Below are 26,965 nucleotides of genomic sequence, written 5' to 3'. Positions count from 1 at the left end.
TGAACAACTTCTCACTGAAATAATTCCCTGTGGGTGTTAATAGCAAGAGACTCATGTCTTTCCATATTTATAACTTGTAGGTCAATGAAGGAGATCCTGGAATCCAGCCTGTTTGAGGCTCAGCAGCACTTGTCTCAGCTGGAGGTCACCAGGAGTCAGATGGAAATCCAACTTCAAACAATCACTCAGGCCAAGGAAGTGATACAAGGTAGGAGCTTCATGCACTTTGGCTCTGGCTCTGGTCATCCCCCTGCCTAGGGTTGATGATATGACAATGGTACTGTCATATCTGTCTGTGGTACTGTGCTTCTGAGGAGTAAGGGAGATGGAGACAGATGCCTTCTGCACCAAAATTCAAATGGCTTAAGGCTAGTAAAACTGGAGCCGCTGTTTGTGTAGGCACAAGAGAGGGACTGAATCTCTTGCCATCTCTCTTGTTTGCAGGGGAAGTGAAATGCCTTCATTGTGAGCTGGAAGCAGAGAGATCTCGAATGAAGCAGGAACGGGAAAACATGGCACAGCAGCTTTTGTGGGCAGAGCAGCAGTATAACAATACTCTCAGGCTTCAGCAAAGTGATCATGAAGTGGAAATAAACAAGATTCTGCAAGACCTGGTAGGAAACGCCATGGCCCCAAGCTGAGGACATAGGCAATGACTTTGAATTCTTCAGGAAGGTTCACGGGCTGGCTGAATAATAGCACGAGTATGAGAAACAGTAGTACTTATCTGTTATAGGCCACACGTTGCTAGTACCAGCCAGCAGAGCCAGTGTCTCATGTTTGAAGGCATGTGAAGTCCCACGTGATTATGTAGGGACAATAAACACAGCTAGAGGTTCAGTGTGGACCTAAGATGAATTCAACATTTGTGCGTAAAAGGTTGGATGAGCACTGCACAAAGCCTGACAGCAAGGGGGTAGGATCTACCCAGACTCCTGATTACCATGAAGTGGGCTCCTAACATTCCTGCTGACTGCAATCACAGAAACTTTTTTCCTTTCTTTCTGTTCTTTTCTGGTTGGCAGATGTCTTATCTTTGTACTCAAAGTACATGGAGCAGGTTCCTTATTCCTGGTACTTCAGTGTCCGGCCTGTCTTGGGAATAGGGCATCAGGACATAAGCCTGTTCCTTACCGTGCAGTCAATCTGCATCTTTTCTTTGATGAAAATGGAGTTGAGCTTCAAAAATAGTGACTGAGAGTAGAGAAAAATCCTGAGGACAGATGTACTAGCAAACAGGCAGCCATCGGAGAAGGGAAACTAACATCTCTTCCTGTTCCACCTGCTGACCTTCCTTTTATGTTCATTGGTAGGCAGCATTTATGTAGGACACAAGGCCCCTACTGTGTACTGTTCAGGTGGGGGTTTGTGGGAGGGATGATGCTTTATATGTTCATGAGGAAGTTGGCCAGGACTCCATCTTGAAGTCTTTTCCTCCACTCATCAGGCAACTGAGCGGGAAAGGCACCATTCAGAGCTACAGGAGATGCTAGAGCGCTTGGATAAGGAGAAAGCAGAGGCAGAAGGTGAGCATAAGAAGAAGCTGTTGGATATGAGGCAGAAGGTTGCTACCATGCAAGTTCAGCAAGAAGAGGAACGAACTAGAGTTGAAACTGCCAAGAAGGAGGTAAAGAACGTGAACAGAGAATCTGTGTATTACTCTTCTGGGCTCCTTATTGGTGGTGCTTCCCTTGACACTGGCTGTCTGGGTAGAGGTATCTCTTGGATGCCCTTTTGCGTACCGAAATGGAGCCTTAGCAACCAAGATGTGCCATAAAGGACAGTGCTTCTAATGTGAGAGGCATCCAGAGTACAGGATTAAGAAAGGAAGGAAGTGCATTGCAGGCCAGAAGTTATCATGAACATCATAACCGGATATCACAGTGGAGAGCTGAAAGAAGTCACCTGTACAGTGAAATACAGAAAACATGGAGATATGGTAACTGTTGGGTATAGGGCTATGTGGAGCGTACCCTGTGTTTCCCCATTTTCCTCATGTATTTGAGGTGTTTTCTCTATTGAATTTGGTGATGTGAAAGGCATGCAGGGCTGTGTTTGAGAATTTGAATGAGACTGCTCTTCAGAAGCCAGGCAGAAATGTCGCCTTTCATTTTAGATTTTTGTGTTGCTATTGTGTTTGGGTTTTCTAAGGCTTATCTAAGAGTATCTTCATTGTGCTCTTAATGGTCCCTTCTTTTCCCTGAAGTTTACTGATGTGCTTTTATAGCCTTAAATACGTTTATGACCAAATTGAGTCTGTAGAACTGAATCCCCATGAGGATGAGGTTTTTTGTTTTGTTTTGTTTTATGGGGTAAGGGGATATTGACCAAAGAGAAATCTTTCTAAAGACTGCTCTGAAATATTTCTGAGCAGAAAAACGAAGGTGGTCTCTGGGCTGCGTTTGAAGGCACTTGTTTTGTGCTCAGACGTCATTCATCAAAGCAACCTTGTAATACACTGGGAGTCCTCTCTGTGTGCTACCCAAAGTCCTGCTCTTTATTCAGAATATATAGGCACAGCAGTATCCCCAGCTATGTCTGCAGGTACTGGAATGACAGGACCAGCTCTCAGAGATGACAGTGTGTCCCTATGTCAGAACTTTACCAAACTCCACTGAATACCTTAAAATTGAAGTAACGTTTACCAAACCCCATTTAGAATACACAAATTTTCTAAAGGAGCTGCTAGCTTCTCTGCTGCTACCCAGGTGCAAAAGCACCTATTGAAAGACACAGCAGAAGACAGGGAGTAACCTGACCAGCAACATCAGACGTTTGAGAAACGTAACATATTTTCATATTAGATGAAAGACTAAGAGTTTATTGCGGATCCAGTCATAGATGGACCACGTTTATACTGCCAATCTCACTTAAAAATCAGTGCCTCCAAGTGAGCAGATACTGACCTCGGAGACCAGCAGCATATTGCTTTGAAAACGTGTGAGCCTGTCAGCCTTTGACCCTTGCCATGCAAATTTCATCTGTGACATTTAAATGCGTCTTCTCTCCTTTATTTCTGTGCAGATCCTGCTAGAAAAGGAGAGCGAGAAGAAGGCTTTATTAGAGACACTACTTCAAACTCAGGGAGAACTAACAGAAGCCTGCCAGCAGCTAGAGCAGCTCAGGCAGGATGTGAAAGAGCAGCAAGAGAATGGTCAGGTAAATCTGTCTAGTAGGGTGATTTGAAAAAACAAGCAGTTGGCAATTGGACATAAGCTGAGAGGGGGGCTGATAAAGCCAGACAACAGAGTGGGAGGCAGTAACAACTGAAACAGAAGTCCTGGGACTGGGGAGAGAGGTACTACTGCAGGCACTGAGGCACAGGGCCTGGTAAGCTCCAGAGATAAGTGAAAGGAAAGAAGAGTTACAATGAAAGCAAAGCTGGATAGAAAAGCAGAAAGAAGTGGCTGAATGAAGCCAATTTGGGGACAGAAAGAGGAAAGAGCTGGAGCTGAGAGCTGGCCCCAGTAGCTTACTCTCTATTCTTGGTTACAGACCATCACAGAAAAGCTGCAAGCAGAGCTGCAGGAAGCTCAGAGTAAGATCAAGGCAGTGGAGAACAGGCACAAGGAAGAAATCAAAACCCTCAAAGAGGAAATGAATGTCCTCCTTCAGCAGAGGGATGCTCTACAGAAAAAGGTGACTGAAACAGCAATAGATACTCCAGTCTTCACACCAAGTGGTCCCTGCATGTCTTGCTTCTCCCCTGTGTCACTGCAGAGCAGGCTGAAGGCATAGTCCCTCTGACTTCCATCATACTTTGTCCTCCACCTCTGCTGGTTTGAAGGAGACTTACCTGTCTGCCTGAACCTCAGCTGCTGACCAGACAGCCCTGGGCTAGTCCTTCTGCCTATTATTTTACCAGGAAGTCATCATCAGGGTTTTCTGTTGGTCTGTTGCTGCTAACCTTGATTTTTTTAAGGTGGTTTTTCAGATGAACGTGCGGTCCCACTAAAGTTTTTAGACAAGTCAGCTGTATCTAATGTGACTCCGGTGCTCTCATAATACGATGAAGTTTAAATCCGTTCTTTCCCTTTCCTCATAGTATATGACACAGCTGACAGACAAGGTTTAGTCTTTGACTGCTCCGTTATGTTTTATTTCAGGTAGAAGAGTTGAAATCGCAGCTAGCAGTCTCTGAAGAGTCCTGGCAAGTAATTGGCCGTGAAGCTCAGGAGCATCTGCGTGAGGCACAGGAATTGTCAAGGCAGAAGATGCTAGAGGTTGTGCACCTTGAGAAGATCCTGGAGGAGGAGAGAAGACGGTGGGAGGAGGTAGAACATCAAAACAAAGAGCTGCAAGCGTGTCTGCAGTCCTTGGAGGGGGAGAGAAGTCAATGGGAAGAAGTACAGCGTCACAACACAGAATTTCAGGCTTCACTGAAGGCCCTAGAGGGTGAAAGAGCCAGGTAACTGAGACCACGTTATAGACTCTGTTCTATTTTAACAGATTCCTTCTTTTAAGCTTTTGAGTATATAAATGACTCTGGCAGCATTTCCTAAAAAGCAGAGTTCTGAATTATCCATGTAAACTGTTTCATTCTATTGTTTTTGTGTTTTATTCTTTTTTTTTTTTTTAACCTTCACTTACAGTTTTTCTGAAGCCAATGGTTTTTAAAGTAGCCCTTTTCTTTAAGGGAGGATTTATCAAATGAAAGAGCAGGCATATTAATGCTTTTAAATGCAACTTTCAGGGGATTCAAACCTAAAGCACATCAAAGGAGGCAGGATAAACTGCAGTATAATGAGCTAGGTAGATCCATCAGCACTGCCTTGGGTCCAGTGAGCTTTAAACACGTTGGATCTGTATCAGTCTTCATTCCTGATTCCTTTGGTCAGAAGCCCCTTTGTCTATTATGTTCTTCTGGTGCATCCTTAAAGTTGAAAGGAACCAGTGGTGGATAGAGCTGTCCTTTGGTATCACATGTATTGCATGCAGAAGGGGACAGGATATGAGATTCAGGTATCACTAAGGCTTTTAAAGTCTTTGTTCTAAGTATGTGAATATGTGTACACCCATATTATGTTATCCATATTGATATTTCCATCTCAAAAAATATTTGGTAGTTAATCAGTAACTCACCTTTTCTCTGTGGAAACGAGCATAGAAGGTGCGTGTATGGTATGGGTATGACTGCTAATCTGGCTTAGGTCTGAACAAAAAGCCTAGTTGTTTAGATAAACCTCAGCAGATAAAGCAATTTTGCTGTTGGTGATGGGAGTCCTGAGGGTTTATTAAATATCATACCAGGTAATAATGAGTTGCATGCTCTTTCTTTTAGGCTGACTCTGTCTCTGGAGAAGAAGGAACTGAGTCTAAGAACTCTAGAAGAAAATAGCCTTGCTCAGCAGAGTGAGGTGTCTAAACTGCTGTCTGCCATTCATCAGGCCCAGCAGCTCCATTCAGACCACAGAAGAGAAATACAAGAGCTCAACAACCAGGTGCCCTATGCACTAGCATCCTCTTCTCCAGGGATGTTGAATACCGCTTTCAACTTGTAGGCAATGGGTTGTTTCCCCTCCCAGCAGTACATACTCCTTCTGGCTTCTGCCCAGAGACTTTGCACGTTGAGGTCAAGGCTGGATCTGCTTTGTTATCCCTATGTTTTCCCCTATTCTTTCATGGTTCAAGGCATTAAATCTCTGAGGAAAAACAGAAGACTCCTTTGGAGCTTCTCAGTACCTCTGTTACAACTATTGTTCCCGTATGGTTCTTCCACCCCTGAAGGGCACCTAGCAGTCTGGTGAGACAGAAAAGGTTATTGCACTCTGTAGAAGGCACTTCTATCTCAGCCTGTTCATCTGGCATTCTGGAGATGCACAGTATGGGATGCTAATGGACTCCCCTTTACTTCTACTCTCAGGTGTCTCTGGCAGCCACTGCACCCGTGCTGGGATGCTTGATCTGCCACCTCACTTTATCAACCATCCACCTAAACACAAACACACACAGACAGATCCATTTCTGAGGTTGGAGAGCGTGACAGTTGGGCCATTTATTCAGGCATGGGGAAGCTTTCTTCTGTCCTGTTAGCCTCTAGATGCCTCGTGCTTTGTTTGAATCCTTTGGTTTTTTGCCTTTGTCTCCAGCGTAGTGTTTGCTTGAAGTAGTTTCTGCTTCACTTTTTTTCCCTACTTCCTGCTGTGCCACCTCAGTAATTGCTCTGTTGCTGAGGCTCTGCGCATCTCTGTTGTAGGTTCAGTCACTCCAGGAGATGGTGCTGGAGAAAGAGGCTGGCCTGGCAGCTCGGGAGAAGCAGCTGTTACAAGATCTGGAGCAGTCCCGAGCAGGCGAACGGTGCTTGAGGGAGTCTTTGCGAGTGCTGGAGGCTGAGATGTCTGAACTTCATCTGAGACTTTGTAGCACAGAGAACAGAGCAAAGGCATTGGCTACAGAGTGCCAGCAGGCTAACAGTGCCCACTGTGAAACCCAGGCCCAGCTGGACAAACTGCATTTGGTTCTCTATCATATGCTGTGTGGCAGCGTTGATACAAGCAGAGACTTAGTCACTTGGACTTCAGGCAAGTGTGGGAGGCTGGGTTGAGAAGTCTCTACAGCATGTATAGCAGAGCAGGTGGAGGGAGGGGTGGTTCTTTGTAATCCTGATAGACTCATCCCTTCAATTTAGATTGACCCAAGCCTTGAGAAGTCTTGAAAGCCTGTGCAGAGAGAAAAGTCCATGTTTGTATGTGGAGAAATGACCAGCATCAGCATGAAACAGGGCCCACGACATGGAAGTGCATGTGCACCTTCTTTGGGACAGTGCTGACATTCGTGGGCGGCAAAATAATGTTAGCCTATAACACATGCCTCACTGTAACATGAGGTGTAGGACAGCCTCTGAGGCACTGCTACCTTCTTCTGTATATAAATGGGCCTCTCTTACTGTAGACCCTCCAATTAAAGCTTGAAACAGAATGGCTTCTTTCTTCAGAACAGGATCATGTCTGGGGCCTAACTGTTTCTCAGGCCAGGGACCTCCCTGTAGAGATCACAGTGGACAGAGTGGCAGCAGCCCTACGAGACCTACACCGGGACCTGAAGCAGACTCAACAAAATTTGGTAATGTGTCTCTGTAGTACAACCAGAAATCCTGCCTCTGCTGAACTGAGCTGACAAGCAGAGTGCCAAAACCAGAATGGGTGTGAACTCTTGCTTTCATGTAGGCCAGGTTTGCTTGCTGCCATGGGGAGAAAGGAGAGTCATGATCACATCTACCATTACCATCCAACTGGCCCCATCCCTGCCTTGGGTGATTTCTGCCTTAGCTTTTGCACCCCTTTGTCTCCTTCCAGCTGTGGCTCTGTTTGATCATACTGCTGCTCTTGCATCCTCCAGAATGATGCCAGGAAGAAGGCACAGGAGCTGGAGCTGGAGCTGAGCAAGAGGCGAGCTGAGCGGGACCATTTCAGTGCCCACAATCAAGAGCTGCAGGAACGACTGGCTCAAAGTCAGGAAGGTACAGCCTCTACTTTCCAATCCACTGAGCCCATCCTGTCTCACCAACAGGGAGCTCTGATACCACGCAGGGGAAAAGTGTAGTGCCAGGAGATAGGAAAAGAAAAAAACAAGGAGTGTGAGGCTTATCACCAGAATTACCAGTATAGGGGAGTGAAAGCTTTTCATAGTGAAGAATCCAGTGGCTGGCAGTTCATCTAGCTGTGCTACTGGTGATACATGTGCAAAGGTGATGCCTTTCAGGTTATACGTCACAGCAAAGGAGATGTAGCTCGATGCCTCGGAACTTCCTTCTCCATATGGCCCTTGAAAGCCCCAACCTGCAAAAACTTATCTTTGTTGACTGCCTTTTCCTTTTGCATTTGCAGTTTCACAGAGCGCTAGTTCAATGTTAAGTTCCTGTGTTACTGTAATTGCCAATGCATCCTTTTTTCTGCTTCTTGTCTAGTTCTCTGGTATCTATCTAACACTTCTGCCTTCTCTAACTCCCCTCTGTCTTATACTGATCTGGTGTCAGAGCTCACATTCATAACAAACAATTCCTTACCTCCCTAGCCACATCTTACTTGTTTTTGGTAACATGGTCAGTATGAGTTTGTCTAGAAATTATTTTTCATGTGTGACTAATTACTTCTGTCTTCCTCCAGTCTCCTGGCCTTCTCAGAGCCTCCAGTGTTATTGGCCTCTCTATATCATAGCTGAACATGCATCTCTGTTCCTCTCTATGTCATGGTTCTCCCACACGCCAAATCAGAATTGCTTTTCCATCTCGTTGTCTTATTTTCCGTGTCTCAGATTAGAGGAACAAGAAACTGTTCGTTTCCTCCCCCCACAAGCCACCTTCTGTTCATGTAGTACCTTTAGCTAATCAATATTTCTCTCTTGTTCCTTCTCTGAGATAGAATTACTGCTCATTTTTCAGTCTATTTTGACAGGAAAGTTTTCCAGGCCTTTGATCATCTTTAGTTCTGCAACATCTATAGTGATAATCTGGTAACAGATTATCGCAGAATCACAGAATGGTTGAGGTTGGAAGGGACCTCTGGAGATCATCTAGTCCAACCTCCCTGCTCAGACAGGGTCCTCTAGAGCACATTGCCCAGGATCGTGTCCAGGCAGAGTTTTGAATATCTCCAGGGAAGGAGACTCCACCACCTCTCTGGGCAACCTGTTCCACTGATCAGGCACCCTCACAGTCAAGAAGTTTTTCCTCATGCTCAGATGCAACTTCCTGGGGTTCAGTTTCTGCCCATTGCCTCTTGTCCTGTCACTGGGCACCACGGAGAAGAGATTGGCCTCATCCTCTTGACACCCTCCCTTCAGATACTTGTACACGTTGATGAGATCGCCTCTCAGTCTTCTCTTCTCCAGGCTCAACAGGCCCAGCTCTCGCAGCCTTCTTTCAGAGGAGACATGCTCCAGTCCCCTCATCATCTTTGGAGCCCTCCGCTGGACTCTCCCCAGTAGTGCCATGTCTCTCTTGCCCTGGGGAGCCCACAATTGGACACACTACTCCAGGGGAGGCCTCACCAGGGCTGAGGAGAGGGAGAGGCAAAGGATCACCTCCCTCCACCTGCTGGCAACACTCTGCCTAATGCACCCCAGGATACCTTTGGCCTTCTTGGCCACAAGGCCACATTGCTGCCTCATGCTTAACTTGTTGTCCACCAGCACTCCCAGGTCCTCCTCTGCAGAGTTGCTTTCCAGCAGCTCAGCCCCCAGCCTGTGCTGGTGCCTGGGGTTATTCCTCCCTGTGTGCAGGACCCTGCACTTGCCTTGGTTGAACTTCAGGAGGTTCCTCTCCGCCCAGCTCTCCAGCCTCTCCAGCTCCCTCTCAATGGCAGCACAGTCTTCTGGTGTGTCAGCCACTCCCCCCAGTTTAGGATCATCAGCTAACTTGCTGAGAGTGCACTCTGTGCCTTCATCCAGGTCACTGAGGAACAGGCTGAACAAGACTGGACCCAGTGCTGACCCCTGGGGGACACCGCTAGCTACAGGCCTCCAACTGGACTCTGCACCACTGACCACAACCCTCTGAGCTCGGCCATCCAGCCAGTTTACAATCCACTTCACTGTCTGCTCATCTAACCCACACTTCCTTAGCTTGCATATGGGGATGTGATGGGAGACAGTGTCCAAAGCCTTGCTGTAGTCCAGGGAGACAACATCCACTGCTCTGCCCTCATCCACACAGCCAGTCAGTCCATCTGAGAAGGCTCTCAGGTTGGTCAAGCATGATTCCCCTTTGGTGAATCCATGCTGCCTACTCCTGATCACCTTCTTGTCCTCCACATGCTTAGTGATGACCTCCAGGATGAGCTGTTCCATCAGCTTTCCAGGGATGTACTGTAAATTCTGCTGCTGGATGGATCCTGCTCAACCACTCACCCATTCTTTCCCTATCAGTAACCCTTCTTCTTTCCAATCTCACTACTGGAGCAACGCTCAGATGTTCTTGGCTAAGTTGCTGTCCTAGTCTCCCTGAATACTTCCTTTTCCTTTTTTCTGTCAGTGCACACTGTATTCCCCTAGCACTCTTTTGGACAAATATCTCAAAACGCATTTCAAGCACAACACTAATATCTATTCTCTTTTGTAAAGTCTCTTCTGTCTTCCTGGTCAATTAACGGTCATAGTCAGTCTTCACTTTTGCTTCCTGCTTCCGACCAAGCCTTTTCCTTTAAGATACTAGATCTGACCTTCACCTTCTGTCTTTGCTTCATCCATGCAGGTTCTGTCGTCTTCTAACATTTTGGGTGACGTGTTGGCTTGGCCTTGGCCCTAGTCTTTCAACAAGCAGAATAGCAACTGCATTTTCATATTTTTCTGAACCTTGTCACTTTCATTCCACCTCTTTCCTCTGGCTGGAAGTTTCCTTTATTTCTGTTTGCTTTGAAAGTCCTTTTGGATCTAGGGCTGGTAAAACACAGTCAGATGGGAAAATGATGTTTTCTTCCTAGGATGCAAATCAGTTTGGTTTTGCTCTGCTTTTCCCCTTCTCCCTGACCTTCACCGCTGCAGAGACACAGATGGCAGAAGGCAAGAAAAACTCTCTGCAAGCTGCCTTGCAGGAAGAGGCTACTGCTCTAAAGAAGGAGGTTATGACCCTACATCAAGAGGTGACATCTTTGGAAAGGAGACTTGAGAGCACTGAGAAGCAAAGAAAGGATGTCCTGGTGAGGCTAGCAGATGCCATGAAGGGGAATGTCTTGCATATTTTATGGGCCTTCTGTTGATGTACTAAGGAACAGCTTTTCTAGTATTGGGTGGTCCTGTGCAGGCTTGGTCCAGTTCTGAGAAGCTTGAAAATCAGAAGATAGTTAAGAACTTTGTGTAACAAGGTACAGAGTATGCCAATGCTGACCAAGTTTGCCTCATTTGCCCCTTTCATCCACCCATCATTTCTTGTTTCCCAGACTTTTGTTTTCCTGCCAGGCCATGCAGTTGCATTAACAGAGCCATCACCTTGAGTAAGAGAAGTCAGTCCAGAAAGGAGAGACCGTTAAAATGAACAGTAGCAAAAAATATCTGGAGAGACCACAGACCGCTACAAGGGCAGAAGAACAGTATCTATACCCATGATTGTTTTTTAATCTAACTTTCCTAATAGCATTCTTCTGAATAAGTAGGAAAGCATGCTGGAGTCATGCAAAATTCAGTTATGATTCATGCTGGTTTTTTTTTTTTTTACCTCAATCCTGAAGATTTCTGCCCTTTAAACATTAGTCAAAATAACTTTCAAATGTTGTCTCTATTTACATTGCATAGTTTGTCCCTTTTTTGGTTGTGACCAAATAATATATATTTATATTCCTAAGTGATCTGGAAAATGGGGTGAGGAAAGAAATTTTGCAACTAATAGAAAGTTATTCAGTGTTTCAAGGCTGAGGGCAGACTGTGGGAGAAATGTGAGAAACAAAGCAGATGATGTAGCTAAATACCTATGCCTGCAAGGGAAAAAAAAAATCCTCATTTTGAACAAAAATGACAGGCTGTGATCTGACTGTTACCTCTCAAGAGGGGAGGCAGTGAAGTTCTGGTGGATGATACCATGAAAATACTATACAGTAGAAGCCAAAAAAAAAAAAAAAGAAAGAAATCAACTGTTATATTGTTCTCTCTTCCCTTCCTTGTAAAGAGAACATCATCATGCTACTTCCTGTATCATAATCAGTCTGGACCTTAATCCTGGGTGCAGTTCTGGCACTTCCTCAGAAAAGACCCAATAGAGCTGGAAGAGGCTCAGAGAGAGGCATCAAGGAAGAGAGGAGTAGCTTAGTGGGCTGGGATTCTTCAGCTGGAGAAAGAAATGACCTGTAGGGTGGCACAGGAAAGGTCTATGACATCCTGAGTGGCAAGGAGAGGGCAGGCAGGCATCGTTCACTGTATTTTGTGGAAGAACAAGGGCCATCAAATGAAGCTAGTGACAGATAGGCTGCAAGCAAATGAGAGGAGGTGGGTTTTTTTACAGCATAACCGACCTGTTGAACACCTTGCAAAAGGATATTATAAATGCAGAAAAGTTCATGTGTGTTCAGAAAGAGACTGTGAAAGTTCTCACAGGCTGGATTAGTGTTGAGGTTGCAGAGGAGAAGTATCATAAAAGTCTGCCCTATTCTGGCTCTTTCTGGGAGATAGGCTTATAGCCACCATTATATGCAGGATACTAGGCAGGATGGATCCTTGGTTTGAGCGGGCGCAGCTGTTCTTATATGATTAAAAGTTTTCTACATTTGCAATGACTCCAGAATCAGTAAAGGCCAGAATTTGCTAAATATAGTACAGTTCTCAACTCGCTCTTTGAATGAAAGTAGAAAATTTAAATGTAAGGGGGAAACTAACTGAATAGCTAGATTTTTTTTCCTATTAAAAGCTCAAATTTCAGCCTTTAACTGCCACGTCATCCAGCCACCAAAGCAGGAGATCAAATCTAGTAAGAAAAACAAACATATATGAATTATTGAATCTTCTCCCATTTTGTTGCAGCATGAGAGGGACACACTGCAAACAGTTAAGGAAGAAATGGTATGGGAGATAAAACTTCTCCAGGAATCAGTCACAGCCTCTGAAACTCGAGCAAATGCAGCAACAAATATCAAGCACTCCCTTGAACAAGAACTTCAAACTACATTATCCGTCTTGAAAATTAAAAATGAGGAAGTGGCAGCTCAACAGGAGAAAATCCAGATGCTACAGAAAGAGGTAGCAGAGGTGAAAGCTTTGCAGGAAAAACTGTCTCACATGACTGCCATGGTATCGAAGAGAGAGGGAGAAATTAAGTTGCGTGAGGAACAGATTAGAATGCTGGAAAACCAGAACAAAATGCATCAAAGCACTCTAGAACATGTTATTAAAGACAAAGCAGAGAAAAACCAGAAGATAGAATCCCAACAGGAACAGATATGGGAGCTGGAGAAGCAGCAAGAAATGCAGACAGTTAGTATAAGCAAGATGAGGAAGGACCTGGAGGAGAGAGATCAGGAGATCAGAGCCCAACAAGAACAGATACGAGAGCTAGAGAAGCAGCGTGAAAGGCAGAGTTTTACTGTCGGAAACATGAGGAAAGACCTGGAAGAAAGAGACCAGGAGATCAAATCCCAGCAAAAAGAGATACGGGAGCTAGAGAAGCAGCATGAAATGCAGACAGTTACTGTAAGCAAGCTCAGCAAAGACCTGGGGGAGAAAGACCAGCAGATCAGAATCCAGCAAGAACAGATACAGGAGCTGGAGACGCAGCGTGAAAGGCAGAGTATTGCTGTAGGAAAGATGAGGAAGGACCTGGAAGAGAGAGAGCAAGAGATCAGAACCCAGCAAGAACAGATACGGGAGCTGGAGACGCAGCGGGAAAGGCAGAGTATTGCTGTAGGAAAGATGAGGAAGGACCTGGAAGAGAGAGAGCAAGAGATCAGAACCCAGCAAGAACAGATACGGGAGCTGGAGAAGCAGTGGGAAAGGCAAAGAAGTTCTGTAATCAATACCAGGAAGGACCTGGAAGAGAGAGAGCAAGAGATCAGAACCCAGCAAGAACAGATATGGGAGCTGGAAAAGCAGCGAGAAATACAGAGCAGTGGTCTAAGCAAGCTCAGCAAAGACCTGGAAGAGAGAGACCAAGAGATCAGAACTCAGCAAGAACAGATACAGGAGCTGGAGACAGAGCGGGAAAGGCAGAGTATTACTGTAGGAAAGATGAGGAAGGACCTGGAGGAGAGAGATCAGGAGATCAGAATCCAGCAAGAACAGATATGGGAGCTGGAGAAGCAGTGGGAAAGGCAAAGGAGTTCTCTAAGCAATACCAGGAAGGACCTGGAAGAGAGAGAGCAAGAGATCAGAACCCAGCAAGAACAGATATGGGAGCTGGAAAAGCAGCGAGAAATACAGAGCAGTGGTCTAAGCAAGCTCAGCAAAGACCTGGAAGAGAGAGACCAAGAGATCAGAACTCAGCAAGAACAGATACAGGAGCTGGAGACGCAGCGAGAAATACAGAGTTTTACTATAGGAAAGATGAGGAAGGACCTGGAAGGAAGAGACCAAGAGATCAAATCCCAGCAAGAACAGATACGGGAGTTACAGAAGCAGCAGGAAATGCAGACGGTTACTGTAAGCAAGCTCAGCAAAGACCTGGGGGAGAAAGACCAGCAGATCAGAACCCAGCAAGAACGTATATGTGAGCTGGAGACACAGGGAGAAATACAGAGTATTGCTGTTGAAAAGATGAGAAAGGACCTGGAAGAGAGAGACCAAGAGATCAGATCCCAGCAAGAACAGATACGGGAGCTGGAGGAGCAGCAAGAAATGCAGAGGAGTTCTGTAATCAATACCAGGAAGGACTTGGAGGAGAGAGACCAAGAGATCAGATCCCAGCAAGAACAGATACAGGAGCTGGAGGAGCAGCAAGAAATGCAGAGGAGTGGTCTAAGCAAGCTCAGCAAAGACCTGGAGGAGAGAGATCAGAAGATCAGAGCCCAACAAGAACAGATACGAGAGCTAGAGAAGCAGCGTGAAAGGCAGAGTTTTACTGTCGGAAACATGAGGAAAGACCTGGAAGAAAGAGACCAGGAGATCAAATCCCAGCAAAAAGAGATACGGGAGCTAGAGAAGCAGCATGAAATGCAGACAGTTACTGTAAGCAAGCTCAGCAAAGACCTGGGGGAGAAAGACCAGCAGATCAGAATCCAGCAAGAACAGATAAGTGATCTGGAGACGCAGCGTGAAAGGCAAAGGAGTTCTCTTAGCAATACCAGGAAGGACCTGGAAGAGAGAGACCAGGAGATCAGAACCCAGCAAGAACAGATACGGGAGCTGGAGGAGCAGCAAGAAATACAGAGGAGTACTCTAAGCAAGCTCAGTAAAGACCTGGAAGAAAGGAACCAGGAGATCAGAACCCAGCAGGAACAGATACAGGAGCTGGAGACAGAGCGGGAAAGGCAGAGTATTACTGTAGGAAAGATGAGGAAGGACCTGGAGGAGAGAGATCAGGAGATCAGAATCCAGCAGGAACAGATATGGGAGCTGGAGAAGCAGCGAGAAATACAGACTAGTGCTCTAAGTAAAATCAGCAAAGACCTAGAAAAGAGAGACCAGGAGATTAGAACTCAGCAGGAACAGATACAGGAGCTGGAGGAGCAGTGTGAAATGCAGAGGAGTTCTCTAAGCAATACTAGGAAGGCCCTGGAGGAGAGAGACCAGGAGATCAAATTCCAGGAGAGGAAAATAATGGCTCTAGAAGAACATGGTACATCACAAGTAAGAAGTGTGCTAGAGGAGCTAGATCATGTGAAAGCAAACTTGAAGGAGAAAACCTTAGAGCTCATGTCTCAGGCTCAGCAGACCCATGAACTGGAAATGGAGAGAGAACAGGTGAAATCTCTTCACGCAGACCTTGAACACCTGCGGGCAGTTCTTAGGAAAAGGGATGGCGAGGCTGAGTCTCAAAGGGATCGGTTAAGGTTCTTTCAGCAGTACAAGGAGCAGCAGGATGGGTACCTGCAAGAGCTGCATGGTAAATTAGAAAAGATGACACTTTCTTTATCTGAAAGAGATCAAGAGCTTGAGTCACAGCAAAAGCAAATCCAGGAATCTGAAGAAGCCATGGAAAAGAAGTTAAAGAGTGTCCATGACCAACTGGAGCAGACATTAGAAGCTTTAAAAGAGAAGGACAGACACCTAGACATTCAAATGCAAAAAACAAGGAAATATGAGGAAGAAACAGAAAAACAGATGAAAGTTTTACATAGAGACTTGGAACACACTAAGGCAATATTGAGAGAAAGAGAATTTGTGATTGAATCTCAGAAGGAACTGGTCAAGATCTTCCAAAAACAAGAATCTGAACAGCAGAAGGAAATTCTGGAACATCTCAAAGTGGCAGTAAAGGAACAAGAACAAGAAATTATTTCCCTTAAAAAGCAATGTGAGGTGTACAAGCAAAAGGAAGAAAAGCACAAAGCTGAGCAAGCAAATCTTCAAGAAACAAAAGTAATTCTGAAAGAGAGAGAAAAAAAGATAGAGTTGCTGGAGGAGGCTGTCTCTAAGCTCCAACAGCAAAAAGAAGAGACAATGATGCAGACTAAAGCTTTGCTACATAAACCAGAATATGCTGCATCTTCTGTAGAAGCTAGAGAGCAGGATACAGTGTCTTTGCAAAAGCATGTCCAGGAGCTTCTAGAGCAGAAGGAATTAGAAGGCAAGCAGGCCGAGGGCCTACAACAGGATGTAAATAAAAGGAGCCGGACACTGAAGAGCAACAGTTTGGAGTTCCTCAAGCAGGCAGAGCAAATTAATATGTACCAGCTTCATGAAGAAAGTATGAAAGTAGCACTAACATCTTGCCAGAAGCAAGTGAGTCTGCTTGAGGAAATGGTGAAGAAGAGAGATGAAGACAATGAAATTCTTATGCAAAAACTTCAGCACCAAGAAGAAGACCTGAAGACCTTGCAGAATCTCCAGTTTATGTTGGCTGAAAAGGAAGAAGAGAATAGATATCACAGAGAGCACGAGAAGGTCTTGGAAGAAGTCTTGCATGAGAGGGAACGAAAGACTAAGGCTCAAGATGAGCAAAAACAGTTGGAGGAGATGAGAGGTCTTCAAGAAGATCTCCAGCATGTTCAGCAGACTCTGGCCAAGAAGGACGAAGAGATCAAATACCAGAGAGAGAGAGTTAGGTATTTAGAGAAGACTCTGACAGGGAGAGAACAAGAACTTTGGAGGCAGAGTGAATTCCTGAAACAATTAACATCAGCTTTGCGATGGAAAGATGAAGGGGAGACTCTAAAGAAAAAAATTCAGAAACTCCAAAAATGGGAGGAAGAGGAAGCAGAAAAGAAGAAACTTATCCAGGAGAGAGACCATTTCCTGAAAAGGCAGAATGAGCTAGCCCAACAACTGGAAGATGAGAGGAAAGTAAAGGGGGAGGAATTGGAGCGTGTGATTGCTATTTTGAAGCAGACCGAAAGTGGAGAAATAGAATGGAAAGAGAAGGCACAAGCACTGACTCTTGCCCTTACCAAGAGTGAAATGGCCAATGAGTCTTTGAGGGAAGAAATAGCCATCCTACAGAGTATGGTTTCAGAGAGGGACAAGGACCGATTTCATCTTCAGGTAGGCGGTGCGACTGATCATCAGTCAACTAAGATGTCTGTAAAAGATTCTAATGATATTTCCCATGAATATTATAGTTGCTTGGCCAAAGAAACTCTGATCGCAGTTGTCCGGCTTATAGCACAGGCTAGAGACCATCCATATGCTAGGATTTTTCTGTCAAGCCTAGAACTATTGGTAGAACCAGACCGCATAATTAAGAGGCGACAATGCAGATTTGTATGCCAAGATTATAAAGATGTATCATTCTGTCTCTTGACAGATCCTTCAAGGCAGAGCTTGCTGTTAAAATTAAATCAAGTCCAAAACTGAGGGATGGATAATTGATTCTCTCCTGTCTAGGCAAGTTTAGCCAACACAGCATGGTTAGGCTCTGGCAGGGAAAGGAGAGGGCATGGTTGACCAAACTGATGTTGTAAACTTAGTAGAATTTTATGAAGGTGGCTGAACAGCAGCTGTTCTGGTGGTGCTTACGGTGTGCTTTCAAAGCTGGATTTGCTCCTTCTGATTACAAGCGTTCTATTGCTTGTCATTAAGCAAGAATAATAACCATAATTTGGTTATTAGTTGTGGGATTATGTAAGGCTATCACAGGATCTCTGGTTACAATTCCTGGGAAGATGCATTTGAACAGGAACAGGCACTTCTGCATGAAGTGAGGGTTTCTTTAACTCACGTTGGCCTGATAGATTTTTGAGGTACAAATTTTCTGAAATGTTAAAAGAAAAAAAAAAAGGAATTTACACCATTGCCTGATGTACTTAAAGATTTCTTTGCACTTTCAGGATATACTTGTGCTGTAGTTCAAAAAAGAGTGAAGGATAGCTTGTGTGGGTTTCTTCAAGGTGTCTTCGAATTGTCTGGCTCTGGTACTGCCAGTGGCACCAGCTGCAACAGCCTGGGCTACAAACTTGCCTGGGACTTTGCCTGTACTTTTAGTGTAATATTAGTATAGTATTTTATTAGTAGTATTTTATATGTGCCTGTATGTTTATACATTATGTGTGGCCTGTTACCACTGGTCTGATTAGGATGATGACAGGTTGTGATGTGATGTGTTGTTGAAAAGCAGAGAGGCTACAAGGGCAGGAAACTTGAAAAAATGGGAGATTTCAATTGCATCTGCATTCATTTGCAGATTGGATAATGCTGGGGCATAATGTCAAGACCAAATTTGTAGATGCTTTCAGAGGTTGCTTCGTGGAGCAGTTCATCAAGAAACCCACAAAAGGGGAGGCAGTTTTGGGCTAGCTGCAGTGCACAGGGCCTGATTAATAATGTTATTGTCCAAGAGCAGTTCTATAACAGTGAGGTAACAGTTAACAAATTCGGCATCCTCACAAGACCAAGAAGAACCCAAAAATACTATTACTTCTGCACTTAATTTTCAAAGGGAGAACTATACAAAAATGAGATAGATGGCTTAAAAAAAATGGAAATCCTATCCAAATTGCAAAGGGCAGCAAAACAGTAAAATCTTTGCAGGTTGCTGGAAGCTATCTCTAGGAACTATGTTGGAAGCACAGTGCTAATGCATACACACGAATAATCAAAAAAGCCAGTAGATGGACAAAGGAAATCTGACTTGGTTAAGCAGGGTGAGGGAGGTTGTCTGAAGTAAAAAGGCATCTTTCAAGAAACAGAAGCTGCATTTAAATGTGGAAAATGGAATGTATGTGTCCTGAGTGGGTAAAGGTGGAAGAAGAAAACCAGATAGAAATGGCTTGGCAAAAACTTGCAAAAGAGACAAAAAAGAATAAAATATTGTCAAGTATATCAGGGACAGAAAGCCTGTTGGGCCAGTGTATAAAAAGAGTGTTCAGAGAAGATAAGGCAATAACAGATACCTCAGAAGATCTGTCTCGTATTGAAGTATCAGTAGAGGAAATTGAAACAAATCCACAAATTAACAGTAACAAATAACTAAACTGGGTGAAAATGAAAGATAAATAAGAAATAAAATTTGGAATGCATTATAATCACAGTGATGGGCTTTGAGCTGATATGTAACACCTTAGGAATGAGTTTTTTGAATTACAGTGGTTAAATCTATGTAAACAGCAGCTTAGTACTCAGTAGCGGTCAGGAAAGCAAGTAACGTTAGATATGATGAAGAAAGGAATAGAGGACAAAAACGTAGTATTTTATCACAGCGGAAATACATAGTTCAATCTACATCTTGCATATTGCATATAGTTTGAGTCTCCGAGGAGAGATAGTAGAGCTAAAGATAGCAGAATATGCAGTGAAGGTCAAAGAAGGATCAAAGATGTTGAATAGCTTCCATGTGAGAAACACATAAATATGGAAGTCTTCATTAAGGAAAAGAGGTGACTGAGGGAGAGGAAGATTGGGCTCAATAGGAAATTACTGTTTACTGTCCCTCTCAAAACCAGAACGGGGGACACTGCACAAAACTAGCAGGAAGCTTGTCCAGAAAAAACAGAGACACACACGTCTTGAGTGTGTACTTAAGCTGTGGTACTCTCTGACAGATATCAAATGTTTATGTGGAGGTAAAAAAAAAAAAAAAAAAAAAAAAAAACTGGACAAAGTTGTGGAGGAAAAATCCATTCAGGGCTGTTGAGTGCCATACCTTCATGTGTGGCTTAGGAAGTCCCTGAGCTGCAAATTATTGGAGGCGAGGAAGTGTCCCCTGTGTTGTTGTCTCCTTCTCAAGCTCTTCTGTAGGCATCTTCTGTGAGGGACGAGAACATGACAGAACTGCAGGTGAAGAGGCAGAGAGAACATGGCAAGTTCATGGTGAAGAGGGAAAGAACATAGGTGAAGAGGGAAAGAACATGCACTATGTTGCATGGGAGGAAGATGCTACGTGGGTGCTTAAGCCTGTGGTACTTCTGTGCTTATCCAAAAGTTGAGGAGGGATAGCTTTGGAGGAAGGTCCCTAGGAATACAGAGTGCTGTTGAGGCTTGTGGATCAGGAGGAGAAGGGACTTAGCACTGTCCTTCCTTGAGGCTGGTCACTCTCCCCAACTTGTTGTTTCTAGTCCTTCTAATCTTTTATGGCACTAGCTCACATAATCTTCTCTCTGTCTACCCAGCAAGCTATCGCAGAAGGAGAGCAACTATCGTGGCTCTCTGAGAAGAAACTCATGCAGCAACGGCTGGAATCTCTGCAACGAGCAGTTGCAAGACTGGAACATGAGAAAACTGAGCTGAAGCAACTCAACACTGAGCTCAGAAGGACTCTTGAGCAGGTAAAACTGGCTCTCATTGCCTCTTCAAATCCTCATGATCCTCTGGAACACACACTTTCCCACACAGAGTGCTTGCAGTCCACTTCTTGTATTCTTCTGTCTCCTACTTCCCCCTATGCATGCTCATGTTCATATTTTCTTTTTCATTCCTGCACCCCACTGTCTGCACAGGTACATGTTCATTCAAGTATCCCCTCTCTTGCCCTAGTTTTCCCACATGCACACATTTGCCTCTTTCTGACACTCTTGTGTCAGGAACTGTTTTCTCCTGCTCTTTCCCTTCCATAGACCATCTTGACTGCTTTTTGCCCCCAACTTTCTCTGGTGAACTAATGGTCTCTGAACAGAAATCTCCTCCTTCGCAATGATATCCAGAGATCCCATTGCTCCTTGTTTGGTGGCAGGTTTCTGTGACCCTTTCTCCTATCCAACATGCAGGTGGAACGGGAAAGGAGGAGACTGAAGAGAGATTATACTGGTCAGTCGCTGCCGGATACATGCAGGTTTTCTCTCTCTGAGTCTGACCAGGACAAGATGCCTGCTTCTAGACAGGTCTGAACAGAATCTTACTTGGTGGGAGGTGGCTCTCACCACACAGAGAAACTATGGCAAAACCAAGTGGCAACAGACCCCCCCCCTAATATCAGATAATATAGACCATGGTCCTGACCAAACTGGAAACTAAAAAGAAACGGTTGCGTTTTCTTTGCAGGAGGAGGCTCATGCTCTCTGCAGACGATTAGCTGAGTTACAGAACCAGGTGAGGAGTAGGAAAGCTCTCATCAAAGTCTGCTGTAGCTGCACTGGTGGGCACAGTTTGGTGTAACATCGCAGCACAAGTTTTGTTTAAGTGGGCCTCATCTGTGAGGAAGGTGACGGAAATACCCGGTTAGCCACATCTGTTGTTCGTGGCCAAGCAATACCATTCATCTCGGTCTAGTCTCTGACTTGCCTAATGGTCGGGTGTGTCAAGTGCGGGGCGGGGGGTTGGAAGGAATTCAGAAAACTCTAACTCACCTGAATCTGGAGAATTGACTAAGAACGATCCCCTGGAGCCTCGCTCATCCTGCTAGCTCTTCCAATTTTCCCTTTGCTCAGTTAAAAGAGGAACTAACATCATATGAGAGTTCCGAAGATCTGAGGCAGTGCCAGAGCTTATAGCCTTAAGGCAATCGTTAGTCCCATTTTGCTGTTCTGTGTTAATCATGGCCCCAGTATTCAACTGAGAGGCATAAGCACTGTAAGGGTATTTGTTTTATCAGTGTAGGAATGTATGTTTCAACTACTGAACCTTATTGCCTCCTATTACGATGGTACTGGCCATATCAGAAGGTCTCCAGACTTCTCTTCCGTATACTTCTATGGGTCAGGTACACCCTTGTCCCCCTGAGGATATGAATGTTCACAGATGCTAAGGGTAAAATGCATATAATACTTAGGTGGGTAAAGTACGAGATGATGCTTAGCTCTTGAACAGCGAGAATACTTGCTGAAGCCAGCAAGTTATCAATTACGGACGTTTTTACCAGGAATCCTAGGTGTGTGAAGTTACGTTGCTACAGGTAGCTAAATGAACCTCCTTCCCCTTGTGATTCTTGTGTTTTTGCCTGCCCTGTGGACCTACTTCATCAGGGAAATGAAGGTGATCTGATCAGAGAGTTGTCCTCAGTTGGCTAGTTAGGGCACTCCTCTGGCTCTGAGAAACGGGAACTGAAACACGATCCCCCACTTCTTGGGAGATTTTCTAAGCAGCAGATAGTTACTTCTCCCACTCATTTCTCTGAGTTACCTACCAAAGTGTGGGAGGGCTTTTCAGGCTTCAAAGGACAATTTCACAAAGGTGCCCTTGTTATTTCAGAGAGAATTTCAGATTTGTCCCTCTCTTCAGTGGAAAGCTTCCCGAGCTGATGTATGTTGTTTGTTGTGAAGTCTTGTTAATGTCTTACTTCCCTTGTGCACTACTGGCTTCTAATTCAGCACTGGAATTTCCAGTGAAATTTCCCTTCTGGAGCTGGCTACCTAAGTTCCAGGTGCTGCCATGCTAAATCCTTTTTTAGATCATCTGGTCCTAGATGCTTAGCAAATTAGAGTCCCACTTTTTTTTTTCTGTTTTGGCTTTATTTTGACAGAGCTTTGCATTGCAATTCAAAGGTAACAGGTTCCATAAGCCATAAAAATCATGTGGGAATTGTTTCTATTATTGAGTTCATCTGCCAGGAAAGAATGTTTTCATGTTCTGAGCTTGAAGTTGGTGATTGCCTTTCCATATGGAACACAGCCATTGGCAAAGGACATAGAAGGTATCGTCCCGTTGAAAACAGAGTAAAACCTCTGACTCGAGCAGTTTTCCCCAGAACAGCCAAGTATGGAGTGCTGCTGCCCAGTACTGGCATCTGCTCCAAAGCAGGCAGAGGGCATATGCCAGGAGCTGCCGTGGCTGCTCTGCACTACAAACCTAGACAGGAGGTAAGAGTAGCCTGGATCTCTCTCCCGTCAAAAAGCTCAGAGGACACAACTCCATTCATCAGCAGATAAAGAATTGGAGGATTTTCAAGGCCCATGCAGTCCCTTACAGCTCATCTTATCCCTGACCTTGTTCATCAAATTATGCTTTGCTGATGCTGTAAAATGCTGTAAAGTTAAGAAAAATGATTTTGCTCATTTTGCATGTGTTAGCTGTAAAGTATTAGCTATATCATAACAGAACAGTTCTTTGGTACCTGGCCCCTGAACAACCTGTCCTTTTTTATAGTGTTTGAGTGACTGGTAGTGCTGCTCAGGAAAAAGGATGTAGAACTGCAGTGTCAGTAGCACAAATCTCTCTTTTTGGAAAAAGAGTTGGGTTACTAAATCCTGGAGGAAGATATCTCTTGCTTTAATATACAAGTAATATCTCAGTGTTGTGTATGGGTGTGGTACACCAGAAAGAAACCTGAACTGACGATAATGTAAGTTCAATTCAATGTGACTTTGGGAACTTGCCACTTCCCACTCAGTAAGGACAAGTGGTGTCCTGACAAGGTGTTTGTCAGGGCTAGAGTTAGAGGACGCTTTTTCCTTGACAGCTGGTACCTTGGAACTAAAGATGATGGTAACAAGGTGGACTTGTCTGAGCTCAGCCTTTTGCCTCTTTCAGGTGTCCCTTTTGCAGAGGCAGTTGGCACAAGAACGAAAATATAAGCAAGACTATATTGAGTGCTGTGCAAAGACCAGCCAGGAACTGTTAGACCTTCACCAAGAGCTGTCCTACTCCTTAGCAGCTGTGGTCAGGGAGCCCAAAGCTGCTGTTCTGGAGGCAGAGACCCAGAAGCTGGATCAGTCTCTGAATCATAACTTGGCACTAATACCTGTGGACCCTCAGTCTCCCGAGAGACAGCCACTGCATTCAACAGCCAGAGCAGCCAGGTGTGATGATCTGAAGTAACCAGGCAGTGTACAGCAAAGGGCCTCGCAGGAAAAAAGTCAGAGACCTGCTGTAGCAAGTGGACCGTGGCAAGGGCATTTGATCAAAACATGAGTCCTCAGGTAAGACAGAAGTTCAGAGCACAGTGTCCACTATAAGAGTTACCCAGCAGGAGCAGTGATGGGACAGACTGGGGCTGGCTTGTGTGCATGGGGTCAGTCAGAGGCCTGGAAAAGGGGGATAAACCTGATGAACTGGTAAAATTGTCTTCCTTTTCTGACACACTCCATCACAGCGTGTCTAGTCAGCGTCTAGGTGGCCCTCCAACAGTTAGGTTTTTCCTGTCAACTTATGTACTGTTTACAAAGACTTTTTATCTGGTTTTATTTTTTCAGTAAAGTTATTTCTCCAAACCAGTGTTCATTCCTTGCCTCCTTTTTTCCCAGCAGGCTCTTTAAGGTTCAGTGCTTGGATCACTTTTTTCCTGTACTAAACTTAGTGATGAGCTCATCAGTGCTGTGGGGACAACAGAAGAATGGAGATATTTCATCAATAGTTTCTTCTTTCCTTGTATGGAAGCAGCTGCCCTGCCTTAGACTTCCTTTCTCGTGCGCCTCCCCGAACGGTGCCGCTTCCTGCCGTAGGGATTAGGGGTGCACTTGATCTGTTTGCAGTTGGAGGTTTCATAGTGACAGTGACAAGTGGGGAGTTTTGGGGGTTCTTTGTTTTCAGACAAAGGTTAAATTTTGCAGAACTCTTACTCCTGTAGGAAAAAGCAAGTGGTAGTTTCTCACTTCTCCCAATAAGCCATTAGAAGGTGTTGCATGACAACCTCCTGAGTTCACAGCCATTTTCCATGATGAGATAGGGAAGGGAGGTGTTATAAAAATGAAATGGGGGGAGAATACAAGCCACAGCTCAAGCTAGAAAGAGAATCACAGAATCGTTTAGGTTGGAAGGGACCTCTGGAGATCATCTAGTCCAACCTCCCTGCTCAAGCAGGGTCACCTAGAGCATATTTCCCAGGGTCACATCCAGACGGGTTTTGAATATCTCCAGCGAAGGAGACTCCACTACCTCTCTGGGCAACCTGTTCCAGTGCTCTGTCACCCTCACAGTCAAGAAGTTTTTTCTCAGGTTCAGATGGAACTTCCTGTGGTTCAGTTTGTGCCCGTTGCTGCTTGTCCTGTTGCTGGGCACCACGGAGAAGAGGCTGGCCTCATCCTCTTGACACTCCCCCTTCAAATACTTGTACACACTGATGAGATCGCCTCTCAGTCTTCTCTTCTCCAGGCTCAACAGGCCCAGCTCTTGCAGTCTTTCTTCCTAGGAGAGGTGCTCCAGCCCTCTAATCGTCTTGGTAGCCCTCCGCTGGACTCCCTCCAGCAGTGCCATGTCTCTCGTACTGGGGAGCCCAGAACTGGACACAGCACTCCAGGTGAGGCCTCCCCAGGGCTGAGGAGAGGGGCAGGATCACCTCCCTCGACCTGCTGGCAGCACTCTGCCTAATGCACCCCAGGATACCACTGGCCTTCTTGGCCACAAGGGCAGATACTGGAGGTGTAGTAGGAGTTTTTAGAATCTCCTTCAGTACAAAATAGGCCTGGTACCCGCTGGAGATAAGTTTGCCGACAGCTTGAGGGAAGGAACGCAGCGCTGCGCAACCTCGCGTTGGTAACAAACTCCAGGCCTTTAAAAGAGGGAGGCAATATACGGTGGGGGGAGGAGATGGCAAACTGAGTGAAAGTTGATCCTTCCAGGTTCATTTATATATTTAAACATTTGCTTTTAGCGGACCTTAGGACAGCACTAAGTACTTAGTATAGCTTCATTCCTGCGCGCGGCAGGGACGACCGGAACGGAAACGAGGGACGGCGAACGGCTGCCGCCAGCGCTCCGCTTCAGGTTGCCCCCGCGGGCAGCAGCTCCGCAAGCGAAGGCCCGAGGGGTATTTCGGAATAAGCTCGCGGGGGGAGGAGCCCCCAGCGGCTGCGGGAGCCGCGGGGCCGGGCGGGGCGCTGCCGCGGAAGGGGCCGCCCGGCGGCGGCGGGGGCGGTGCCGCGGCGGCGGCAGGCGGCGGAAGGCGGCTTTGGTTCCGGGCCGCGCGGCGCCATGGACTCGCTGTGGAGGCTGAAGCGGTTCGATGCCTTCCCCAAGACCCTGGAAGACTTTCGGGTCAAGACGTGCGGGGGCGCCCTGGGTGAGGAGCCGTCGCCGGGGGCAGGTGCGGGTGGGGGCCGGCGAGCGGGCCCGGCGGCGGCCCTGGGCGGCTGGGGCAGCGCGGCGCAGGCGGGACCCGCGGGCCGGGCGGCGGGGGCGGGCCGGGCCGGGCCGGGCCGGGCGGGGGCGGCCGGGCCGCCGCTCGCAGCCTCGGCGGCGAGGGGGAGCGGGGCCGGCCGGGCTGATCGCGCCTCTCGTCTCCCTCGGCAGTGACCGTTATCAGCGGGCTCATCATGGTGCTGCTTTTCTTCTCGGAGCTGCAGTACTACCTCACCAAGGAGGTGAGTGGCGGGGGGACGGCCTGGCTCGGGGCCGGTGCAGCCGGGCCGGGCCCCGGCTCTGCCTCCCCCTCCCCTTGCCCTCCCTGCCGGCCCTCGGGCCCCGGTGCCCGCGGCGCGGCCGGTGCCGCCGGGAGGAGGCAGCCCCGAGCGCTGCCGTGGCGTGGCCGGCGGGACCGGGCTTTACCGCCGCCCTGCCGCCCGGGGCTGGCAGCTCGCTTTGCTTTGCGAAAGCTGCCCTAAGTCTCGTGTAAGCGTAGGGAGGAAACAAAAGCGCTCAGCCTGAAACTCTTGCGTCCTGGTTTGTGCTGGAACTGAGCTGCAAGCGATCTGCCCGAAGAGAGGGCAGCGAGCGGCTGTTCGGCGCTGGCCCGCCGCTGGGCCTGGCAGGACCCCCTCCTCTCCTCGAGCCTTTGCAGAACCTCCCTCTCCTGCTGGCCAAGCTGCCGCTTCAGGCACCGCTGGGTTTTTTTTCCCCCCACCCGGTAGCCTTGACAGAAGACTGGGTTCCCTTCCTGGAAAAGCAACTTAAAGCAAAGCTGGGCTGGGGATCTCTCGTGAATCTGTAATAGAAGCAGGAGAGACTTTCTGTATTTCTTCTTGCTGTCTCCATGGTCTTCAAATAGTGAATGGTTTAAAAACAAAAAACGCCTCACCTACGGGACCCTTCCCCCCCAAAGCCCCAAGTTTTAAGATCCCCAAATTATGATCTTGCTTTTTAAAAGTAATGCAAGTGGTAAAAATTTAGCTAACATTGGAAGTGTGGAGGGTACCAGCCCGGGCATCTCTCA

At 46.3% G+C, this 26,965-nt stretch overlaps 2 protein-coding genes across 4 annotated transcripts in view; both read left to right on the top strand.

Moving 5' to 3' along the window:
- Positions 1-24,092, top strand: part of CEP250 (centrosomal protein 250) — a 41,471-nt gene extending 17,379 nt beyond the window's left edge. The window contains exons 16-31 of one of the 2 annotated variants that reach the window (XM_068912167.1): positions 81-208; positions 445-614; positions 1,448-1,627; positions 3,025-3,159; positions 3,496-3,639; positions 4,107-4,408; positions 5,282-5,441; positions 6,197-6,521; positions 6,935-7,062; positions 7,339-7,459; positions 10,480-10,634; positions 12,445-17,055; positions 20,118-20,273; positions 20,712-20,825; positions 20,986-21,033; positions 23,410-24,092. In XM_068912167.1, coding sequence (XP_068768268.1) covers positions 81-208; positions 445-614; positions 1,448-1,627; positions 3,025-3,159; positions 3,496-3,639; positions 4,107-4,408; positions 5,282-5,441; positions 6,197-6,521; positions 6,935-7,062; positions 7,339-7,459; positions 10,480-10,634; positions 12,445-17,055; positions 20,118-20,273; positions 20,712-20,825; positions 20,986-21,033; positions 23,410-23,697 — 7,165 coding nt within the window. In that variant the 3' untranslated portion in view covers positions 23,698-24,092. The remainder of the gene's footprint in view (positions 1-80; positions 209-444; positions 615-1,447; positions 1,628-3,024; positions 3,160-3,495; positions 3,640-4,106; positions 4,409-5,281; positions 5,442-6,196; positions 6,522-6,934; positions 7,063-7,338; positions 7,460-10,479; positions 10,635-12,444; positions 17,056-20,117; positions 20,274-20,711; positions 20,826-20,985; positions 21,034-23,409) is intronic. The other variant, XM_068912168.1, reaches the window with a different exon arrangement.
- Positions 24,093-25,719: 1,627 nt separating this feature from the next.
- Positions 25,720-26,965, top strand: part of ERGIC3 (ERGIC and golgi 3) — a 28,610-nt gene continuing 27,364 nt past the window's right edge. For both annotated transcript variants that reach the window (XM_068912704.1, XM_068912703.1), the window contains exons 1-2: positions 25,720-25,876; positions 26,107-26,177. In XM_068912704.1, coding sequence (XP_068768805.1) covers positions 25,789-25,876; positions 26,107-26,177 — 159 coding nt within the window. In that variant the 5' untranslated portion in view covers positions 25,720-25,788. The remainder of the gene's footprint in view (positions 25,877-26,106; positions 26,178-26,965) is intronic.

Source organism: Struthio camelus, chromosome 18, assembly GCF_040807025.1.
Source record: "Struthio camelus isolate bStrCam1 chromosome 18, bStrCam1.hap1, whole genome shotgun sequence".
Taxonomy (NCBI): domain Eukaryota; kingdom Metazoa; phylum Chordata; class Aves; order Struthioniformes; family Struthionidae; genus Struthio; species Struthio camelus.
This window is presented reverse-complemented; position numbering and strand designations above follow the sequence as displayed.